This window comes from Enhydra lutris, unplaced genomic scaffold (assembly GCF_002288905.1).
Source record: "Enhydra lutris kenyoni isolate GAN:26980312 unplaced genomic scaffold, ASM228890v2 scaffoldscaffold55, whole genome shotgun sequence".
NCBI classification, from domain to species: Eukaryota; Metazoa; Chordata; class Mammalia; order Carnivora; family Mustelidae; genus Enhydra; species Enhydra lutris.
Window position 1 is genome coordinate 510273 of NW_019154139.1, and position 11410 is coordinate 521682.

The following is an 11410-nucleotide window of genomic DNA, read 5'->3' on the forward strand; positions in this document are numbered from 1 at the left end:
CTGGGAGGCCCAGGGAGGCACGACCAGCTTGGGACCAGCAGGGCTCTGCGCTCGTCCCCCTACGCCAAGGACAGCGTCAGTGACTGGCGTCCTACTGGTCCCAAGTGGGGTCAGCTCTACAACCGAGTGCTCGTGTCACCCAGGGGACGGGAGGCAGTGTCTGGAGACCCTTCTGGCTTTAACGACCAGCATGACCGTTCGCGGGCACGGGGTGGCCCCGCAGCGCTCCCCACCTCCGCTCACTCACTGGTCAGACTGCCAGGAGTGCCCCTCGGGGAAGTGGCCCTGGTCTCCTGGGGGGAGGGAGACGACCACCCAGGCTCCTCCAGGCCCCGGAGGACAAAAGACAAAGCCAGGCGCTCAGGCTCGGGCACCGCAGGAATGGCCCCCAGCACACGGGGTCCGCCCGGCTCCACCGGAGGGGACCAGAAGACGTCAGCGCCGTTCGCCGACAGCCATGGGTTCCGGTGGTCACAACCGTGTGATGCCATGTGGCACTGTGACGTCAGGGAGGAGGCAGAAAGGACTGCGGCTGATGACGGGGGTGTGAGCAACAACGGCCCCGGCGGACGGGGGCACAGCAGGTGTGGCACCTGACATAGAACAAGGCCACTTTCTGGGTGACTTTCGTGTCCTTCTGGGTCCCAGAGCCCCGCATCTGGGCAGCCCCTCTTTTGCCAGCCCGAGACCATCCCCCTTCACTGGTGCTTCGAGGCGCCCCGCTCAGGCCAGCCACGCTCCAGGGACACGGGCCGCCTCTCTGCCACCTCCTCCCTCCTGGGGGCAACGGGGGCCCGAGCAGCCACCCACACGCAGGACAGGGCTCCCGACCCAGGAAACGCCCCGTGCCTTTTGCACCCTGCCTCCCCCGCAGCAGGAGCCCAGCCGGGGGATGGGCTCCCCGCACGTGTGTCCCTCGCAGGTCACTTCCTGCACGGGACTGCGTGCCCGCCCGCGGGAGGGCAGCAGTATTACCTCAGGAAGGTGGAAGCTATGCGCAGCACGACTGTGCACTTCTCGTACTTGGGATTGCCATCGTAGAACACGTCTCGGGCCACCGTGGACTGGGACGTGACGCAGGCCCCGGCCCGTGTGGTGGGGATGCCCAGGTGGAACATAGCTTCGCTGCACAGGAACTCGCGGATGCTCGACCGCAGGACCTTGCGGCCGTCGGCCTGTCTGAAATCACAGAGCCGCTGCGGTCAGCAGCCGTCCCGCCCACGCCCGGCTCCAGCACAAGCAGGACGGGCCCCGCGACACTGCGAGGGCTCACCGGCCGCTCGGCCGGCATTGACCAAGGCCTGCAGTTCCGATGACTCCCGATACCGAGAGGCCCCGACCGCCGCCCCCAATCCGGCAGCCAGGGCCTAGCCCGCCGCGGAGCCAGATTAATGCCAAGGGCGGCGAGGGCTGCGTGAGGCCTCTTGCCCAGGACCCAGCCAGCCGGGCGTGTTGCACGCTCACTGGTACGCGTGCAAGTCTGCTTTTATGGGTTTGCTTCACAGACGCGCTTACAGTTAGGGTGAAGGAGCTCAGGCGACCGTTTCAGGACTCGGAACTCGTTTCTTCTCTTGTTTTTTTAAAGATTTTTTATTTAGGGGCCCCCGGGTGGCTCAGTGGGTTGAGCCTCTGCCTTCAGCTCAGGTCATGATCCCAGGGTCCTGGGATCGGGCCCGCGTCAGGCTCTCTGCTCAGCGGGGAGCCTGCTTCCCTCTCTCTGCTTGTGGTGTGTGTCAAGTACATATTTATTTGACAGAGGAAGAGAATCCAGGCAGACGAAGCAGCAGGGGGCGGAGAAGGAGCCTCCCACTGAGCAGGGAGCCCCATGCGCGGCTCGATCCCAGGGCCCCAGGATCATTGCACTAAGCACCCAGGTGCCCCAGCTTTAGCCCATCTTGAAGTCTTCTTGTTTTTCTTATGGTTTGAGTTTTAAGAGTTTTTTTTTTTTAAAGATTTTATTTATTTATTTGAGAGAGAGCACGAGAGGGGAGAAGGTCAGAGGGAGAAGCAGACGCCCCATGGAGCTGGGAGCCCGACGCCAGACCCGGTCCCAGGACCCCAGGATCATGACCTGGGCCGAAGGCAGTTGCTTAACTAACTGAGCCCCCCAGGCGTCCCGAGTTTTAAGAGTTCTTTGTCTACTTTGAATAATAGTCCTTTATCAGGCATGTCTTTTACAAATATTTTCTCTTCGTTCTCTTAATACTGTCAGTTGCAAAAGTTCTAACTTCACTGGAGTCCAGCTTATCCGTGATTTTTTTTTGTGGATCTCGCCTTCGATGTTGTGTCAAAAAATCACGTCCCAGGACACCTGGGCGGCCCACTTGGTGAAGCGTCTGCCTTCGGCTCAGGTCATGATCCCGGGGTCCTGGGATCCAGCCCTGCATCGGGCTCCCGGTTCAGTGGGGAACCTGCTTCTCTCCCTGCCTCTCCCCCACACCATGCTGTTTCTCACTCTGTCTCTCAAATAAATAAAATCTTAAAAAAAGAATAAAAAATCATGTCCAAACTCAATGTTCTCTGGGTTTTCTAGTTCATCTTCTGGTTTTATAGTTCTGCATTTTACGTTTAGGTCTATGATCCCTTTTGAGTTAATTTTTCAATTTTTCAGGGTCTAAGGTCCGTGTCTGGTCCATTTTTGGTGTGTACACGTCCAGTTGCTTCGGCACCAACTATTCGAATGATGGTCTTTGCTCCATGTACCGCCTTTGCTCCTGTGTCGTAAGTGACACATTTATGGGGGGTCTGTCCGTTGTCCATGACCCGTCCTCCCACCAGCTCTGCGTTTTCTTCGTTACTACAGTTTTACAGTCAAGCCTGGGTTAGGGTTAGGGTTAGGCAGTGTCCGTGCCCCGACTCTGCGGTCCTTCAGCACGCACCTCTCCATGTCAACTTTAGAATCACATCATCAGTATCTGCAAAATAACCGCTGAAATTTTGATCGGGATTGTACTTTTTTAAAAGATTTTATTCATTTGAGAGAAGAGCGAGAGAACACAAGCAGGGGGAATGAGAGAGGGAGAAGCAGACTCCCCCGCCAAGCAGGGAGCCCAACACGGGGCTCGATCCCAGGACCCCGGGATCATGACCTGAGCCGAAGGCAGACGCTCCCCGACTGAGGCCCCTGGGCGCCCTGACTGGGATCATACTGAATCTGTAAGTCAAACTGGGAAGAGCTGACCTCCTGACAAGACGGGGTCTTCTCATTCGTGGGCGTGGGGTACGGCCGTCCGTTCACTGTCTTCCTCTGCGAGCTTTTAAGCAGCTGCAGTTCTCCTCATAAAGGTCTTAGGCACAAATACTGCTGTTCTGTCTCGTCGCGGTGTGAGTGACACCTCTGGAGACCAGACCTGGTGGTCACCGCAGGGCTCACTGCGTCAGCCTCTGGCCAGAGCGACAAGTGCGCTCCACTCACCTCCTCCTAGTCCGCGTGACGAACTGGGACAAGGAGACCTGTCCTCAGATGTCGGCCCACCCCCGGCCCTGGGAACGACTCTCCCCCAGCGGGACCTCATGCTCGGCAGGAAGCCAGCACCGGTCAGTTTAATCTTGAATTGGTAAAAACGGTCCTGAAAATGAGCGGCCTGTCTTCTTGCCCAAGGCAGGGTTCCCAAAGCAAAAGCCAGAATCGGACAATTACGCAGCAAGGATAAAGGGCCTCTCTGTACCCGTAGGGCCAGCACGACATGCCACAGCAGCCCCTTCTCCTGCACACCCGTGTCTGTTCCCAGCCAAGCTGTGGGGTGGACCCAGCTGAGGACGAGCTCTTCTGTACCCGCCGGGAGAGGCATCTCCCGAAATCCCAACCCCACAGCAGGCAGGAGGTCACCCGCCCATCCCCCAAAGCCCCCATCTAGGTACCCAACAGGGCTGGCCTGAAGCCACACGCAGCCACTCGGGACGTTGCCTCCAGGCATGCTGAGGCCGGGGACCCCAGCACACGCTGAGGAAAGGTGAAATGACCCCTTTCTTTTAAGAGAAATATTCTAGCAGACCTCAAGTCTAGAAACATGGACTTAAAACACTCAAGTCTTCAAATATAAGAGATGTCCAGAGGGTTCCTCTCCCAAGAAGGTCTTAGTAACCGGCAAAAATAAATGACCAAACTGAACACACAAAGTCTGACGATGCTCGAAGAGTGAACAGGCCCCGAGGCGGCGTTGCGAGGGGCAGCAACTGTCGCCTCCCTCGCCGCTGCGGACAGCTCCGCGCAGGCTGTCTGGGTGGTGGCAGTGGCGCTAGGCTGACCTCCGGAGACTTCAGGGACAGGAAGGTGAGGAGGAAGGATGTTACTCTGGGGGGTCGGAGATGGAGCTGCTGGGGGGCAGGCAGGGGGCGCGGGATGCGTTCAGATCCTGGGGGGGCAGGGAGGGCACAGGGACTGGCCAGAACACACGCCCTCAGGACTTCTCTGCACAGAAAATGACAACTTAGGTGTGGCTTTTTAGCCATCCAACAAGTATTTAGCACAGAAGGACTAAAGGCACCAAGCGTTTAGTGGAACAGAGCAGAACAGAGGGTCCGCGCGGTCTGGTGCGTGAGAGGCAGGACCGGTCTCAGACCCCCTGCCAGGCCAGGCCGTGGGGACCTCGACCCAGGTCCCTGGCCTACAAGTGCCCAGAAGCCTGTGTCTGGGAGAGCGTCCACTGGGGGCATGGATCTGAGGCGTTCTGGTCCCTCTCCGGCACCGGCCACACACTGCGCCTCTGTGGGTGGACGCACAGCAGCGATGCTGGAGAGCAAGCCTGGGCTGCGCGCGAGGCTGAGGCGGCCCTGCCTCCCCAGGCAAGGCGGGCTGCGCGGGGCAAGCGGCGAACCCAGCGTCACAGGCAGAACTGACTCCAAAGTCCTTGTGTGTTTACGGGAACAGGACACAGCAGGGGCTGGTGCAGTGGGGCCAGGGCCAGCAGGTCCCCTCCCGGGGCGGCCAGAGGGGCCAAGGGCACCTGGCACCAGTCCCGCAGCGGGGGCGCAGGCTCGGCAGCCACAGTCCCCCCTTCTGTCCTCTCCCTGTGACCTCCGGGTCTTTGCACAAGCCCTTCCCTCCGCCGGGATCCTGAGACACCCCCGCCCCCCGCAGTGTCTGTCCCCAGACCAAACTTCCAGTTCCATCTCACCCCCAAGCAGGGAGGACAAGCCTGGGCATGAGCGCGCCCCGCGCCCCGCCCGCCCGCGGCCCCCCGCGCGCGCCCACCTGGAGAAGGGCGTGGGGCCCGCGCCCTTGAGCTGCAGCTCCCAGCGCTCGCCCGCGGCCGTGCACACCTCGCCCAGGTACATGGCGGCGCCGTCGCCCAGCTGCCCCGCGAACTGGCCGAACTGGTGGCCGCAGTAGCAGTGCGCGGCGGGCTCGGCGCCCGGCAGCAGCGCGTTGCCGCTGAAGAAGAGCGCGGCCTCGGCCTCGCGCGCCTCGCGGGCGGCGGCGTCGGCGGGCGGCGCGCCCAGGCCCAGCAGCGCCAGCGCGGGCTCCGACAACGCCACGAGGCGCGGCTGGCGCAGCGGCGCGGGCCGCACGCGGCTGAAGCAGGCCCCGGGCACCGGCCGCGGCGAGGACGGGGCGCCCTCGGGCCCGGCCGGCGGCGTCTCCACGGGCAGCGCGCGCAGGGCGCGGTTGTCGAAGCGCAGCCCCGCCAGCCAGCGGGGCGCCGGCTCCATGGCAGCGCCGCGGGCAGTGGCAGACGCGGAGCAGGGCGCGTGCGGCGGGCGGTGGCCCAGCGGCGCCGACCGGGTACGGGCGGCCGCGAGCGAGGCCCTCAGCGCGGCCCCGAGCGCTGCCATCCGCGGCGCGGCTGCGGCGGAAGCCCTTTTGCCCCGACCGGAAGCCCGGGGGGCGTGCCTGGTCACCCAATCGCCGGCGGTGGTGTCCGCTGGTGCGCCTGCGCGGGCCGCGCCCGCGAAAGCCTGACTCTGACTGGTTGCGGCGTGCGTCTGTCAGCTCGCAGCGGCGGGGTGGGGGGCGGGAGGAGGACTTGGCCGCCTGCGACCCGTTCGCTTCTGCGGGACTGCGGCCCAGTGTTGGAGCCGATCGGGGAGCGGGGGGACCGGGCCTGCGTGACGAGCCAGCAGGTCCCTGTAGGTCCGGCCCGGAAAAGGCCGCACAGTCGGGGCTCCGAGCTCCGAGCGGGGTGACCGTGTTGAGGGACGTTCCCGGTCGACCACCAGGGGTGCCTCTCGACCCCGGGGGGGCGGGCAGGGTCAGCTCTGGCCCCGTGCTGTGTCAGGGCCTGTCTCCGGATTGTCCTCGGCTGCGCCGGGCAGCGAGGCAGAAGGGAAGGAGGGGTCTCAGCTCGGGTGGAGGGCCCGTGTCCCTGGGGACAGGCCGCGAAGAGCCCCAGGGCGAAGCCAAGCCTGAGACTGGGCAGCGCTCGGGCCAGGCCGGGCTCCTCCCCGGTGTGTGAGCCCCTTTGCCCCTGCTCTGCCTCTGCCCGGAGCAGGACTGCTATTGCGTCCTGGCTTCCGTGCGGCCCCGCGTGCCTCCCGAAGTGCCCGCGGGAACCTTGCTTTTCCCTCGGAGCACCCCGGACACGAGCTCACGCCCTCGTTTGCCGGTTTCTTCCGTGCCTGTCTCCTCGCCGGGCTCCAGGAGGGCACGCAGTCTGCGTGATCTGGGGCCAGTTCTTCCAGAACAGCGCCTGGCCGAGAGAAGCTCCCCACATACTGTCCGGGAGACTGGGGAGAGCCAAGTCTGGCCTCCAAGCGTCTGCCCCAGAGAAGCCAGGAGGCCTGTTGCAGAATAAAGACCTCAGATGCTCAGGCTGGAAAAGAACGCGGGATGGAGGTCCTTGGAAAGGCTTCCCACCCCCCCCCTCCCCCACCTGGCCCCATACTAAAACCCAAGACCAGGAGCTAGCAGGGGACCCTGGACAAATGCACGAGCTCCCTCCTGGCTGGATTCTACCCTCGAGTTCCAGGAGCCGCCTGTGGAACTTTCTCCTGGGGCCAAAATGTGGGCCTCCCAGAGCTCATGTGAACCATCTTTGGCCCTGCCAGCTGTGACATTGGGGAACCCCTCAGCCCCTCTCCAGCTCAGAGTCATCATCCCTGAGATGGTCAAGGACACTACCTTCTCTGTGGTAGGTTAGGTCCCAGCAGGTGCTCAGAGCCCCAGGGTCTCCTCCTGCAGCCTGACTTTGCCTCCCCACTGAGCCTCACCGGGGCCTTCACTTGGTCTGTTGGCAGAGAACCCTGTTCCCAGCCTTCTTCCTAACTGCCTAGGGGACCTGGCCTGAGCCTACTGTCACTGCCCACCCCCAACTTCCCCAGGTCCCAGGCCCTTCTAACACATCTCCGTGCCCCCTCACCCCACTGTCTTACCCACACCTTGGAATCTGGTGGGATCGGGTTCTTGAAGGCTCAAGAGTACCAGGTTCTGTGTCCTGCTGGCTGCCCTCACAGAGGTCATAGCCAGTGGTGGCTCTGGTGGGTGCCAAGGGTTCCAGGAGGAACCAGCACCAAGAGGTAGTGCCTTCTCAGATGTGGTAACCTGGCTTCTGGCCTAAATGTCGGGCTGCACGGCCTCCTGGATTTCCCTAGGCCTGTCCTGGATGGACAAACATCCCGGGTGAGCAGGGTCTGAGCAGCCAGGCTGGGCCAGAGCAGAGCTCGGCCCCTCCCCACTCCCGACCCCAAGGAAGACCCCAAGGACAGCCAGGCTTGAACATTTAATGAGGCTCGGCCATGGACTGGCGGGAGGCCTAGACCTTGCCGGAAGCAGTGGTGTGCACGCGCAGCACGCTGGCGCGCAGGGCGGGCTGGTGGTCACCAGCAGCCCAGCGCATGCCCGAGGCGGCCCCTGCCTGCTCTGGCCACAGCCCGTTGAGGTCAGCACGGCCGCAGTCGCTGTACCACCATCCAGCGCCCGAGCGATCGTGGCTGCAGCTGGTGAAGGTCTGGGCGCCATCCACGCAAGGCGAGCAGCGGTCATGGTCACGGTCCAGCGTGCTGAAGCCACAGCCCTCCTGGTTGTCCGTGTGGCCCAAGCCCCGGAACGCGTCCCCTGCAGCGTTGTGGTAGTGTGGGTGGCGGGCCAACTGCCCCCAAGGCCCCCCGACTCGCTGTCTGGCCATCTGGGACCCCAGGGCAGGTGCTTGGGAAGCAGCCGTCTTTCCCAGAGCACAGAGGCTGGCAGATGTTAGCTGGAAAATGGGGGGCTCCAGGGGCCCTACTTACTCTGGCCTGCTGCAAGAGTCCCCCTCCCCACAGGCTACAAAGCCCAGGGGGCAAAGCAGGCACAAGGGTCCCTTACCTCCCAAGCACTCACCGGCATTCCCCGAGTACTGGCCGAGGGTCAGCGGGTAAAACCGTTCCTCCCTGCCCACGCGGAAGTCATCGTAGTGGGCCTGCAGCGTATGGTTGTCCGCGTCCAGGAGGTCCACGCTCAGCTCGGAGCGCAGGCCCGGCTGGGAGGTCAGGCTAGAGATGTGTTCCAGCCCCAGCCAGTGGTCACCTGCAGAGGCAGAGGCTGCTGTGTGACGGGCCACCCCGGCCTCCTCCTACCATCTCTGCCCTGTGTCCCCAGTGGGGATCAAGGCCTGGAGGGCTACACCCCTGGGTCCCTGGGCAGCACAGTCCTACCTCTCAGGTCTCCGAAGCCCTGTTTGTACTCCTGCCAGCACCTCTCGAAGTCCAGAGGCGTCCCCCGGCCCTGGTCTCGCCTCTGAATCACTGTCCAGCCACCGTCCGGGCGCATGTCACAGAGAACCTGGGAAAAGGGCCGGCCCGTGGCAGGCACTGCCCCTCTCCTGTCCATCCTCCCTTAAACACTGTATTTGAAAACTGAAACGTTGGTTTTCTACTTGTCAGTATCAGGTAAACTTGTATCACATTAAATTCGCTTTCTCAGAAAGGGGGTGAAGCTTGGCAGTAAGGGCCTGGGCCCCAGGAAGCCTGCCCAGTTCGACATCACTTTGCGCCCTGCTCTGTGTCTTTGTTTTTTCACTCAGCGTTGTCTCCTGGGCCCTTTCTTTGTTCAGACCCCTCAAGGTGGAAGCCTAGGTTTCTCCCAGCCTTTCCTGTCACACGACGTCCGTGAACATCTCTGTGTCCGGGTGTCTGAGGACGGACTCCACCAGCGGCGCCTGGCCTGGCTGGCCCTTGCCCGGCTAGGTGGACAGTGCCACCTCGTTTTTGTCCGGGTGACACACACAACACCCCCTGGGCCCTCGCTGTGGGGTGCTCACCTTGAAGGGGGCGCTGGCTCCTTCTGGCTGGACGGTGTACACACCGCTCGGGGCGCGGGGTCTCTCCGCCCAGATGTGAGAGCAGTCCCTCCCTGCAGGAGATGGGGCCGGGAAGGCTCAGGGCCTGCGAAGGGGCCACGCTCTTCGGTGCCTGGAACCAGAACTGTCCTCCTGCAGACACCCTGTGACAGTCTGCCAGACGATTTACAACCTTGGTCCTGGCAGGTGGGCAGCCACAGTCCCCTCACCTTGGGCCATACCCGTCTCAGGCCTCTTTGGAAACTGGCCGGCCCCCAGCCCTTGGCCAGACCCTCCATTCTTCCCGCCGCCCCGGACACGCCCTCACCTGTTGCCCTCGCAAGGTCAGTCTTGGCTTCCCCACCTTCCTCCTCCTGGCCTGGCAGCGGTCCGAGCGCTACCCCCAGCCCAGCCCGCATTAGGAGGGAATAACAGTGGGGCCTGGTCCTTGCCTGCCCTCCCCTCAGGCTGTTCTGGGCAGGGACCCAGCTGGGTCCTCAAGGGGAGTGAGACCTGCTGGCTGGGGACCTGTGGGTGATAGGTGAGAGGCTGCCTGTCCCGGACCCACCCGGCCAGCCCCTCCCTCCGCCACCCCACGCAGCCAGACCTTGGGGTTCCAGAAGCACCATGTGCACCTGTGGAGAGAGGACCCTGGTGAGAGGCAGGCTCAGTAGTTCTGGGAGGCCCAGCCCATCTCAGGCTCACGAGAGCCACTGGCCCGACGGCCACCCTTACCGGCTGTCGATACTGCACCACGGAGTTGGCCTGGGGCGCAGAGAGGCAGAGGAGAGCAGCGAGACCCAGCACGGGGCAGGCGGCCATGCTTCCTGGGGGTGCAGACATGGTGGGTGGGGAGCCCAGCCCACGGCCTAACCAGCCTCCCCTCCCCGCACGCCCCGTGGTGCTCACTGTTCTTTCTGGGCAGATCTGAGCCCCGGGTCCCCAGCACCTTTTGTGCGGGCGAGGGGCTGCCCCGCCTCCTCTCCTCCCAGGGGTGGGGAGCCCGAGGGTGTGGACAGGGAGGCGAGGGCTGGGCTGCCCCTCTGAGCACACTTCCCCTTGGCGGGTGTCCTCACTGGGCCTGGGAGCAGGATCTTCTGCTGAGAGGCAGGCAGTGGCCGGAAGTCCTCCAGGCCCCAAGGCAGTGCCAGCGGCCCGGGCCACCTCCTCCCCTGCCCCTTGAGTCCCGTTTCCACACATTCCACCAAACAGGAGCTTCCAAAATTAGACTTTATTTCAGTTTCTAGGTAACGTGTACACGCACGTACGTGACAGGAAGAGCACGGTCCAGCCCGGCTCACAGCCGCGGGTTTCACCTGATTTTGTGAGACACTGAGTCAACGCAAACACAATGGAGCAGGACCCCGGGCCCCAGGCGGGCCACACAGATGCGTCACAGACGCGTGACCAGGAGCGGCGACGACACACACAGGAGATGCCCGGGCTGCGTGCCCCGTGAGGGGCCACAGAATGGTGGCGGGCATCTGCCAGCACGTGCGCCAGCTGCTGGGCTCTGGGGGACACGCACCCTCTGCCCACTGAGGGTGCAGCGTGAGAAGCGGGTGTGGTCCTCCGTGCCTGGGGAGGGGGACACTCAGGCCCGGGGGCCGCAGCCCTGGATGCCCCCCAGCTAGGGGTTGACTGAGGGGGCGGCGGGGGGTGGGGGTCAGTGTCCAGAGGCCGGCCCAGCTCCGCAGCTGAAGCCGACCCTTCCCCCAGGCTCATCTGCTTAGGACTGAGTCCCCCCATCCCCCCCACCAAGACATCCTCTTCGTCCCAATCAGATTTAAGGCTTGTTATTTCCTGACATTTGCTTCAGTTCATTTTAAGTTAAAATTACCTGAGTAAAAAAAACTTCAGACATTTTTAACAGCCAAAAACACAATCTCCACAGGCCACGGTGCATGTCCGTGGGACCAAGCTCAGCCCGGCTGCCCTGCCGGGAGGGACGCTCCCAGGAACCACCATGGAGCGGCTCCGGCCCTTCCCAGACACGCCGGCCGGGAGCCTGCGGCCCAGACCCCTCCGCCGGGTGTGCCTGGGCCGGGGCTCCTGCTGCAGCCCGCGAGAAGGCACAGTGAGGTAGGGGAGGACTGGCTGTGCCCAACTCGGCCCCTCCCCCGCCAGCTGGTCCTGACGCCCCGGAACGCCGGTGAGGGGGCCCTGCAGGGGCCAGGGATGGGGTGGGGGAGGGGCTGCTGGGAAGCCTGAGCTCA

The 11410-nt window shown here is 63.5% G+C and overlaps 2 protein-coding genes across 2 annotated transcripts in view; both read right to left on the reverse strand.

Moving 5' to 3' along the window:
- Nucleotides 1–5778, reverse strand: part of LOC111157546 (selenoprotein O) — a 12357-nt gene extending 6579 nt beyond the window's left edge. Inside the window, exons 1-2 of the mRNA XM_022519051.1 lie at nucleotides 5195–5778; nucleotides 976–1179 (exon numbers count right to left, since the gene is read on the reverse strand). Coding sequence (XP_022374759.1) covers nucleotides 976–1179; nucleotides 5195–5775 — 785 coding nt within the window. The 5' untranslated portion in view covers nucleotides 5776–5778. The remainder of the gene's footprint in view (nucleotides 1–975; nucleotides 1180–5194) is intronic.
- A 1865-nt stretch (nucleotides 5779–7643) lies between these two features.
- LOC111157591 (angiopoietin-related protein 5-like) lies at nucleotides 7644–11409 on the reverse strand. Its single transcript, XM_022519135.1, has 6 exons — nucleotides 9930–11409; nucleotides 9802–9829; nucleotides 9177–9268; nucleotides 8572–8698; nucleotides 8258–8443; nucleotides 7644–7993 (listed from the first exon to the last, which is right to left on the reverse strand). The coding sequence occupies exons 1-6, from the start codon at nucleotides 10392–10394 to the stop codon at nucleotides 7692–7694; spliced, it is 1200 nt and encodes a 399-aa protein (XP_022374843.1). The 5' UTR covers nucleotides 10395–11409; the 3' UTR covers nucleotides 7644–7691.
- Between the last annotated feature and the right edge of the window lies 1 nt (nucleotide 11410).